At 39.5% G+C, this 11,062-nt stretch overlaps 1 protein-coding gene across 1 annotated transcript; it reads right to left on the reverse strand.

Moving 5' to 3' along the window:
* Positions 1-1,276: 1,276 nt before the first annotated feature.
* LOC148041588 (uncharacterized) lies at positions 1,277-2,027 on the reverse strand. Its single transcript, XM_087688525.1, has 2 exons — positions 1,754-2,027; positions 1,277-1,616 (listed from the first exon to the last, which is right to left on the reverse strand). The coding sequence occupies exons 1-2, from the start codon at positions 1,937-1,939 to the stop codon at positions 1,362-1,364; spliced, it is 441 nt and encodes a 146-aa protein (XP_087544651.1). The 5' UTR covers positions 1,940-2,027; the 3' UTR covers positions 1,277-1,361.
* Between the last annotated feature and the right edge of the window lie 9,035 nt (positions 2,028-11,062).

Genomic DNA, 11,062 nt, shown 5'->3' on the forward strand with positions numbered 1-11,062 from the left:
CTAAAAAAGGGTGTGTTTTATTTCAAGAAAATTCATAGATGAGGGTATTATTAAAAAGACCTTGAATGCATGTGATATAGAGGGTTTACATATATTGAACCCCTATAACACACAATAATATCTCATTTATAGGCTACATACAGAAGGTACGTAAGTATATCGCTACTTGTGGAAACACGGAGTGAGGTATTGCCAATAATGTTCTCAATGTGAAAAGATTGAAAAAATGATTGTCTTTGGATCTTGAATTGATGTGGGGTTTCTTCCAGAGAAGACATGGTGTATCTTTTGGGATGTAAAACCCTCGTTTTGATGAACATTTGATCTTTCTTGATTGGCATGTTGCTTTTAGAAAAATTAAGAATAGCCATTGATTATAGTTGACACCATTCGAATTTGTGAACATTTGATCTTTCTTGATTGGTATGTTGCTTTTAAAAAAATTAAGGATAGCGATTGATTATAGTTGACACCATTCGAATTTGTGATGTGCTTGATGAGCCAATTCCTCTGAAGAAGAGAAAGAAGAAGACATTTGATTTTCCATTTGTAAATTGCTAGTTTATTAGACTTGTAAAATTTTTAGGACTAGGAGACCACATGATCTTTTTTAAGGGTTCTTAGTACTTCTTCATGTGTGTATGTGTGTGCATTCGTGGTGTGCGTCGGTGCAAATGAGAGCGTGAGTGAGAGAAAGCAAGCTGAAGTATATGTGATCTTTGGGTTCCATTCTAAGGGCCCTAGCACACCCAGGGGCAATGGGGCGAATGGGGCTTTTGGGATCTTAGTATCACATGGGGGTCGCACCATGTCCCAACTATATACTAGTCATGAGAAATGACAAAATGAGTCCTACGTTTTCTATCAAAAGTGCACTGTTGACTTGTTGCTAATCCGTGCAAACATGTCATCCCCCAATGAAATGCAATAATCCTAGTAACCCATTGTTAGCACTCAGTTTTTGGCAAGTGTAAGTTGTAGGAAGAGAGGGGTAAGGAACCCCCACTCCCCTTGTTTGCACTAAGTGCAACCCTCAGAGGAGTAGGGGCAATGTGTGTGTGGGGGGGGGGTCGGAGGGGAAGTGCGGTCCCACTCCCCGCACTAGCCTTGGGTGTGACCGGTCTCTAATTCCTCAAGAAGTTTCTGGTACGCTGAACCGTGAAAAGACAACTGTCATGTTCTACCCGTTGCGGTGGCTCAAACATTGAGGATTTCTCAACGAAGAAATTCCAAATTAGCATTCACAAGACGACAACGGAAGTTCCAAATTAGCATTCACAAGACGACAACGGAAGTTATTTATTCATGCATGCCTCCACTAGGGCATAGTTATACAAAGAGGCGGGCCGGCTTCTTATAAATTAGTTGCAGTGGGGATCGGAGATGTAGAAGCCCAGGCTATCGATATGGGTACCCTGACGGCCGAAGAAGCCAAGGATTTGTGGGCGAACAACGTGACCGTTCATGCCAGAGGGTTTCAGTTGAGGTGCATGTGCGGAGGAGACGCCCATCGCTAGCACTCCCTTGTAGTTGGAGTCGGGATGGAAGATGCTCTTGTTCTCACCCACGGTCAGAGAGATGTCAGCTGCTGCGACCCCGTTGGAGCCAAAGTCGACCTAAAATATCCAAAGCCGTCCACGTCCACGTCGTCAGTGAACGAACGTATAGTCGATGTACGACTGCGCACTATTAACGCATAGCAATATCAAAGCAATGCGCCATGACTTGGCTAGTAATTTTACGACGTACATACCTCCGCGGCGGTACCGTTGGCATTGCCGTGCAACACGGTGGTCCCGTTGCCGTACACGACTCGAAAGCCATTGAGATTGTTGGACGCGTAGTAGATGGTGAGGTTGCACACCCCACCGTTGCTCCAACCGTCGTCGAAGGGGCTACCGCCCGCGAAGCCCCCCCACGGCCCAACTATGGCTGCCATAGACAATATTGCTGTATTGAAGGTATAAAGGGCGTTGTTTGTGCGTGAGCCTGTGTTTTTTGCGTGTGCTACCTCTGGCGCCGGGCCTGCGCTCTCCATTTATAGGTGTCGCTCCCACCAGTACTACGTCTCCGAGGGTGAAAAGCTCTCTAGAGTTTTTAGAAACCTCTCTCTCTTTCTCTCTCTGTGTCTCGAGTCCCCCGAAGCATCCGTCGAATAAACACGTCTCGCGACGTGCTCTCGTGTGCCTTATTGTAACCCCGACACCTCAGCGTGCCTGTCTGCTCCTCGATAACACAAAAACGTGTCCATCGGAAACGGGCCTTAGGACATGAGGGAACCTTGACTCTTCTTAAGGGTTGGAGAGCCCTTCTAGAGGCATTTTGACCTTCAACAGAAGGCAAATATTTTTAAAACCTTGTTATTCAAGGGAAGTAAAAAGATTTGCCCTTCATAGAGAAGGGTATGATTTTACAAACCTTGTTATAGAAGGATAGTTATGACATGCGTGCTTGGTCATTGTTGCAAGCACGATTGATTATGAGAGAGGTTTCTCCAGAATGAATCATATTAAGTCCAATGATCATGCCATCTATACAACGTGGGATGAATTAAAAGCTCATCGCAATGTTAATGTGGTAGCAACAAAGTTGATATAAGAAAGTATAAGTAATGGTGTGCTTTGATTGTATTGCTATTTCATTTGAGACTATGGATGATTGCAAAGCTATCTTGTTGCCTTTCTAGACTATCTTAATTGATTGAGCTTTAGCTTCAATCAAGCATTGCAACTTTATTTTTGGTGATAGCATTATAAATTTTTAAATGCTTAAATAATTACTCATATGTTGTACTAAGTTATAAATATTCTATCATCATATCATGTCGATATTAGATTTTTGTAAATTAATGGACACGAAAAACCAACAAGATGGCTTATATAAATGTCATAATTTTTTTTTCTCTAATACTATTCTATTAGCTAGAAATATAAATTTTAGAATACATGTCTATCGAAGGTTAAAATTTTGAAAAAGCCCTTCCACAAGAAAGGCACTTGTTCATGAGCCCTTCAATGGAAAAAACATAGGGGACTTTCAAAAATGCATCAAGCCTCGTGCTCTGGATTCTACTGGGGACTATCAATATCATGCTCTCAAACCTCTGCTCCTCCAAGGCCTACATTTGATAAGATTTGCCCATTATTTCATGTGACAGTTGAAGTTTATTGAAGTACCTTCTATTGATCTACATTATAAAACTCAAACTATCTACAATTTTTGGTATGTTATAAGTAATGTTTAAAAAAAAAACAAGATGTGTTGTTTGACAGATAGAGCACTTTTTTGACTTGTTTTGATGGGCAAAATAGCCAAAGCAAGCATGACATCGATCAAATGAGTCAAGGAAAAACAAGAGCTAGCTTACATTTCAAAAAAGCTTTTCAAAATTGAAAAAAAGTTCTAAACATCACACTATGAAATTAGATGGATTTATGTATGGTTGAGAAAAAAGTTCCAGACAAGATGAGATGTCTATTCCTTGACAATGATAAATTTACTCTCTTGAAAGAAGGGCATACTTCCAATTCTTCACAAACAAATTGAGGTTATACTCCTGCCGTAGAAAGTAAAGCTTTGGGTTGTCCTTCGATTCTCGCATGCATTCACTCTCACTCCACCCACCACCTTATTGTAGGGATCCTTGGGATCCCATGATCATATGCCTCTCTCTTTGGTATTGCATGTGGCCCACTTTAGTTTTTCCAATAGGAAGAAGATGGATTTTCTCCCACCAACCAACAACTTGAAGCCTAGCCGGTCCTCTCGATGAATGCAAATTTTGCTACTAGCTAGCTTTAAAACTAAAAGTGTACAATCTTTGTTGGTTCTCTTAAGTTTGAAGTACATTTCTTACCAAAAAATATCCATTTTCGCTGGTTAGAAATAGAATAAAGGCCATTTCCTCGAGAGCCTCCTTTGCCCTCTCTGCCATTGTATGAATTTGAGATTTTTTTGAACTATGAATGGGAACCGACTCAATACCTGAGGTACATAATGGAAGCCTTTTTGACTTGGAAGCTCGACTGCCTAATACGAAGCTCTCAAAACTTTGACTATGATTATGTGGGCAAAAGTGTTACTCGAGCTCGTTATGATTTTGTAATGAATTTTTGCCAAGGAAACCCTGAGGATCACAGTTCTGGTTCTTTCTCTAGAGAGAGAGAGAGAGTACGAGAGAGATACACAAGACATGCTCCCAAAGAATGATTCATATTGATATAGAGTTAGTATATATAGGTGAGACCCAAGTCAAGTGAGAGATGATATATATAGTTGTAACATCCCCACTCAAACAAAAGTCTCTGGCTGCGAGTGAAAAAACCCTTGGGGAGAACAAGGGAAAAACCCGAGCCCCTACACATACCTACAATACAAAAATGATTTACTATAAAGTTTTCTTGAATACAATGATACATGCCTCAATCAGTGAGACAAGAACTTGGAGCAATACCAAGTTCATTTCTTAATAAGCTAAAGGGAGCTTCACTAAGAGATTTTTTGAAGATGTCTGCAACCATTTGATCACTGGGACAATGCTCCACCATAATGGAACCTTTCTTGACTTCATGTCGAACATAATGATAATAAATAGCAATATGCTTTGATTTACTATGTTGTATATAGTCTTTGGTAAGACTAATAGCACTTTGGTTATCACATCGAAGAGGTGTACTAGATGATGAAGGATGTCCCAAATCTGCAAGTAGTTGTCGAAGCCAAACTAGCTCGCGAGCTGCTAATGATGCAGCAACATATTCGGCTTCAGTTGTAGAAACCGCAACACATCATTGTTTCTTGCTGGACCAAGAAACCAAACATCCATTTACAAAGAAACAATTCCCACTTGTAGATCGAATGGATAAGTGTGAACTTGCCCAATCAGCGTCTCTATATCCAATAAGGTCAAGAGAAGTTGAAGAAGATAAAGAAGAATCCTCTCGACGATGATAAATAAGACCAAATTTCTTAGTACCCTTGAGGTACTTAAGAATACGTTTTGCAGCACTCCAATGAATAGTGGAAGGGAAAGAAAGATACTGTCCCAAAAAGTTAGCTGCAAATAAAATATCAGGTCTTGTGTTTAAACCAATAAATTGAAGACAACCAACAAGATTAGCAAAAGGTTGATGAATGGCTAATTCTTCATTGTGTGTTGTAGATGTACCCTTGGTAGAGCTTGAAAGAATGGGAGTGTTAGTAGAGTGCGCATTTGTCAACCCAAACTTCTTAACAATATCATTAATAAACTTTGTCTGGCGAAGAAGAAGAATGCCCTGTTGTCGGTGTCATTCAATTTGAATACCCAAACAAAAATGTATCTCACCAAGATCCACCATTTCAAATGTAGTCGATAAAAGCTTCTTCATAGCATCCAAGAAAGCAATATTATTTGACACAAGAATAGTATCATCAACATATAGAGCAAGAATAATAAAATATTTATCCTCCCTTTTGATGTAAAGATTTGGGTCAGCAAAACATGCAACAAAACCTTTAGATGTGAGGAACTGATCAATCTTAATATACCAAGCATGAGAGGCTTGCTTCAATCCATATAATGCACGATGAAGCTGACATACAAGATGCTCTTTTCCTGCAATCATAAAACCTTCAGGTTGCTCCATATAGATTTCTTCTTCAAGATCTCCATTGAGAAAAGCCATTTTAACATCCATTTGGTGAATTTCTAGATCAAATAGTGTTGCAAAAGCCAAAATCATACGAACAGTTGTGGAGCGCACAACGGGAGAAAATATTTCTTGATAATCTACTCCTGCAATCTGTGAGTAACCTTTTGCAACAAGTCGTGCTTTGAACTTATCAAACAAGCCATCAACTTTGGTCTTGGTTTTATAAACCCATTTACATTTGATAGGAACACGATTTGGGGGGAGTTCAGTAAGAATCCATGTACCTTTGGAGATTAAAGAATCGTACTCAGCTTGCATAGCTTCTTGCCATTGATCCCTTTGAGACGAATTGATAGCTTCCATATACGATATTGGATCCTCTTGGACAGACATAACATCATCAAAGACATCATATTCAATAGAATAGAATCCATGCTATATCTCAATAGGAAGATCAACATAGATCTCCAAATTTTCATCAATCTTCTTTGTAGGTGAAGGAGGTTTATGATCATCAGAATTAGTAGAATCACAAAGCAAGTAAGGAAATGCACTAAGAAAAGATTGTGTATCATCTGAAACATCTGACGACCATGTGCCACCCATAGTCTTCTCATCAAATATAGCATCACGACTAATGATAACCTTTTGAGAAGAAGGATCATAAAATTTGTAACCTTTGGAATGATTTGAATAACCAAGAAAAATAACCTTCAAACCTGGAGGATCCAACTTATGTCGAGTGTCCTTGGGCACATGAATATAAGCAATGCAGCCAAATGTGCGAAAGTGAGAGATTGAAGGTGTCTTCCCTTGATTCTTACAGAAGTCATCAAATAGATTGGATACATATTCACCGCCGTTGTCACTGCGAAGCGTCTTTATAGAGAATCCAGTTTGAAGCTCCACACTTATCTTGTATTGTTTAAATATAGATAAAGCCTCAGACTTATGTTGAAGAAGATAGACATGTGTGTACCGTGAGAAATCATCAATGAAAGTTATAAAATATCGATATTGAGACTTTGAGGCAGGAAAAGGACCGCTGTCGTATTGCTGCGCATTCGTGACGTGAAAACCACCCGAAAGTTGTGTGTGCAATTTAGTACTTTATGCACACTTAGTTTTTGTGATTACATTTATTCTCTGCGTATGAGTATAGTAGCAAGTATGAAGGGTTGCTTTCAGTCTATGTTGAACAGGATCAAGGAGACAAGACAATACAATTATTCAAACAAATGCATGAGGAGGATATCTTTTTGGATAGTATCACACTTGTCTGCACCTTAAAAGCTTGTGGCATGGCTGGAGCTATAAACAAGGGCCAAGAAATACATGCTGAGATTGATAGGATAGGGCTATTGAAGACAAATGTGGATGTGGGCATTGCATTAGTTGATATGTATGCTAAATGTGGCTGGCAGAGGCACAAGCAGTGTTTGATATGTTTCCTAATCGAGATCTAGGCACATGAATGCCCTAATCACAGGATATGCATAACTTGGAAAGGCTAAAGATGTATTTTATATATTTGACAAAATGAGGGCATAAGGCATAAAACCAAACTTGATAATATTCAGTAGTGTGCTTAAAGCATGCAATCACACAGGTCAACTGGGTAAGGCACAAATCGCCGTGCTTTGAGGGGAAAAAGAGAAGCCTTTGGGCTATTTTTAAAAGAAGGCTTTTTGGGGAGGAAACAGAGGAAGTCGAGAACGGAAAAGAAGGGAAGATACAGGATGCTCGGGGAAAAAGGAGTCGAGGGGGTGAGGAGGCGTCATCAATGAGAACCATTTGGGGGAAGTCCTACACTCTGCTTTTTCAGGATATACTGGCGCACGATGTTTCTGAATTGGTACCTTATGCATTTCAAATTCATGCTCAGCTCATGGAAGCTCACAATCCACCACTTCCTGTAACTTATAATGCAATCTTCCCACCGTTACTGTTTCCGTCGTGATCTTCATAAGCACAATTGCTTCTTCTGCATAGGAAAAATTGGTTTCTTCTGCGTTTAATATGTGAAGTAAATAATCAAAGGAATTCTCTGTTCCTATCTCCTGCGGCCATGAATTGTGAAAGAGAGGGTGCACCAAAACTTTCGTGAAGACCTCAAGAATATATTTTCCACCGAAACGACCAAAGGAAACAGGGTGACGGTAGTCCTTGAGCTAAATCTTGATGTCTGTTGTCGTTGAAGGCTTCAGATCCCTTGATGGTGATTTTGGATAGAGTTGGAGGTGATTTTGTGTCCTGTTGCCCAAGAAAGCTTCAAGAGTAGCTTGTCGAATCTACATACAAGATTGTTGAAGGCAGAACCATGGTGCAGGACTCGGGCCTCCTCGTGCACACAGGCAGCCGCTCTGTTGACCATGCCTTAATTCTGACCCGGTCGTTCACCTGTCAAGTGTTTTATGAATCACAGCAAGTGGATTCAACAAGCTAAGTCTGGCCTGGCAACATCGTTTTTAAGGAAAATCCAATCTCGAGTTTGTGATTGCATTGTGGCAACTAGCTGAATTCATCGACAAAACAGTTCCAATAAGTTTGTGATCAGCAAAGCTGCAGTTGAAGTAGAGGAGACTTTAAAACGCTTGCTATATGAAAAATTTGAACTACAAGCCTGTTGGAGGGAGTGGAGGTGATCTACATAAACCATGGACGTGGGAAATTGGGTTGGATTGGCAAGATACAGAAGAGCAGGTTGATTTTTTTTCAGTTGGAACAACAATTGAAGGCTTTTGACAAGGATTTACAGAAAATTGAAGAAGTCTTGTCCAAGCTGGAAGAGTTGTTGAAAGATTCTGAGCTGTCAAAGTTTCAAAATGGACGAGTCCAGCTTACAGCTATAAACATCAACCTTCAAAAGATCAGGCGTTTAAAGAAGAAGCACAAGCAATTGAAGCATCTTTAAAACAAAAGGCATTTTCTAAGGATCCTGAAATAAGCAAGCTAGAGTCTCAGTTTCCTTTGGAAAGCTTTGAAGGTGTCATTGAGAAACCGATTTATCAGAGCAAAGATCAAGAGTAAATTTGGCTTTTGATGATGCAAAGGATATGGCCTGGGAGTTTGCAAAGAAGCTGTCATTTTTGCCATCTGCCACTGAAAACTTAATCTAAAAGAGAGACCTTTTAGCAAACGTTGATGATGCTTTTGACAGGGCTGCTGCTGCTGCTTTAGATCAGGCTTCTATTCCAACTGAAGTTGCACAATTTGAGGCCTTGCGTCGAGAATTGTTGCAGCTTGACTCTCCCATCCGTGCTTGTGCTAGAGAGGGCTCTTTGGAAAATGGAGAAGATACCATTAGAAGCTTATCTCAGATTGACAAAACTGCTGAGGAGAAAGGAAAAATATGGGATTTTATTCACTGAAGATCTTGAAACTGTTATCTACAGCTTAATCATTCATAAGAGTTATTGATGTTGCAAACTTATCGGATATAACAGAGGAAGATGTCATCCCTTGCTCTATTTCGGAGGGTGATTTTTGGATCATGCTGATATTGTATGAGCTCAGTTTTTTAGCTCTTGGGGGGTGGAAAAGCTTGAATTGCTTAATCGGAAAGTTCTGAATGTTGCTGTTATAGAGTTACCCTTTTATGCAACCATTATTGGCTGATTGTCAGGATTGTTGAAGAATCAAGACCTTTTTGTGGAAAGACACGGAAGCCTTGGTCCAAAAAAGTAAAACAAAGTTGACATCATTTTCTCATCTTGATTATTTGCTTAATTGAACTTCTATCCTGAAATTTTCCAAAGTCCTCTGTGGTTGCGACATTGTTTTCCAAGTGCACAGTACTCACATATTCCCATACGTGGATGAGATTTAAGATCCATACCTTGCACAAGACCATGACGATGAAGATCAAGAATTTTGGCAAAATCGGAGTGTGCAAATCGTTGATGCCATAATTTGCAAACTGCATCTCTAGGGGCAGTAACAACATTTGCAACTATATCATTCAATGATAGCTCAAATAGATTACCATGTCGAGGAGCCACTGCTATAGTATGCCCTTCTTTCTCTATACGATATTGATTATGATCAAAGCCAACAAACAAACCAAGATCTACTAGACAAGCAACAGAAAGAAGATTTCTTTGCAAATCTGGAACATGAAGAACTCCTCTTAATATTCTAGTGGATGAAACAGTCCCCAGATATAAATCACCCACTCCTTTGACTTAACAAGTCGTATCATCTGCAAGGTAAACAAACTTCTTGACAGGAAGAGAATGATAATTGTGAAGCCACTGCGATTGGAATGTCATGTTGCCAGTGGCACCTAAATCAACGATAAATAGAGAACCATCATGAACATGAAGTACCTTTTCTAGAGAGATATCATAATGGACAAAATTGAGCTCCTGATGAGTATGATCATCATCAGTTGTAGTTTGTTGAACAATATAAGCTCGAGAACGTTCTTCATCATATCTGCGTTTATAACACTTTCACCATGCGGGGAGTGGCACAAAACAAAGAGAGGGAGGGATGGGGTGGAGAGACAGACAGACAGACAAAAAGAAGCTCATTTATATTATATACTACAAGATACAAGCCTTATACCAATGCTCAAAGTGATATAAACATTCATTTAAAAAATAATCCCCATCATTGCTAAACACATCGATATTAGCGTCTCTACAAAGCTATCACTATTTTTATCACTTTTGTGATGCAAAAAGCGACACATTAAGCGATGGTTTGTGACATATATTGCAATGCCAATAAGGACACATGCAATAACTTTGTGATGTTAATAGTGATGGTCATAGAGAAAAAAAATATGTGTGGCAGGTATGCAATGGTCGTCAAGATGAGCACAAAATGTACTTGAACCCACAAGACTGATATATAGAATAAGTACAAGTTAGCTGACGAAAACTCATGGAAATATGGCAAGATACAAAGGATGATAAGTACATCTAAGAAATAGTACATGGAAGATGCCTGCACAGATCACATGACCAAAAAGAAACAGGGTGTGCGCTCTATGAATCCAAGTGCGAGCTACACATCCTCAGCATTAGAAAGCTCATTCTGATGCAAAGGAGCATCGAACACACTTTGCAAAAATGAATGACTACACATCAATCCACCATACATAATACATTTAAAAAAAATTAACTACATATAAGAAAGATGATTGACTTATCGGGCCATCTTGTACATACATTCCATCGATCAATACAATGAGATTGTGTCTCTCTACATATCGAGTCTCCAAGCTGGTGGGATTGGGGTTTGTACTAGAGTGCTGTAAAGAAAACATAATAAAAATTTTAGAAACAGGATTGTCAGTACAAGTGATATTGCAAATAAAGAAAGTCAGAAGAACAAAAGAAAAACTTACAAAGTCCTCCAAATAAGCCTTGTGGCTACCACTCCCCAGATGATGCATGACCCCTACTTCCAATTCACTACAA

Source organism: Lygodium microphyllum, chromosome 1 (genome assembly GCF_053477565.2).
Source record: "Lygodium microphyllum isolate KBCC chromosome 1, Lygodium_microphyllum_v1.1.10, whole genome shotgun sequence".
Lineage (NCBI taxonomy): Eukaryota > Viridiplantae > Streptophyta > Polypodiopsida > Schizaeales > Lygodiaceae > Lygodium > Lygodium microphyllum.

Coding starts and splice junctions, on each gene's coding strand:
- LOC148041588 (XM_087688525.1), bottom strand. CDS start 1,939: ATGGCAGCCATAGTTGGGCCGTGGGGGGGCTTCGCGGGCGGTAGCCCC. Junction 1,617..1,753: donor CCAACGGTACCGCCGCGGAG/GTATGTACGTCG, acceptor TGGATATTTTAG/GTCGACTTTGGCTCCAACGG.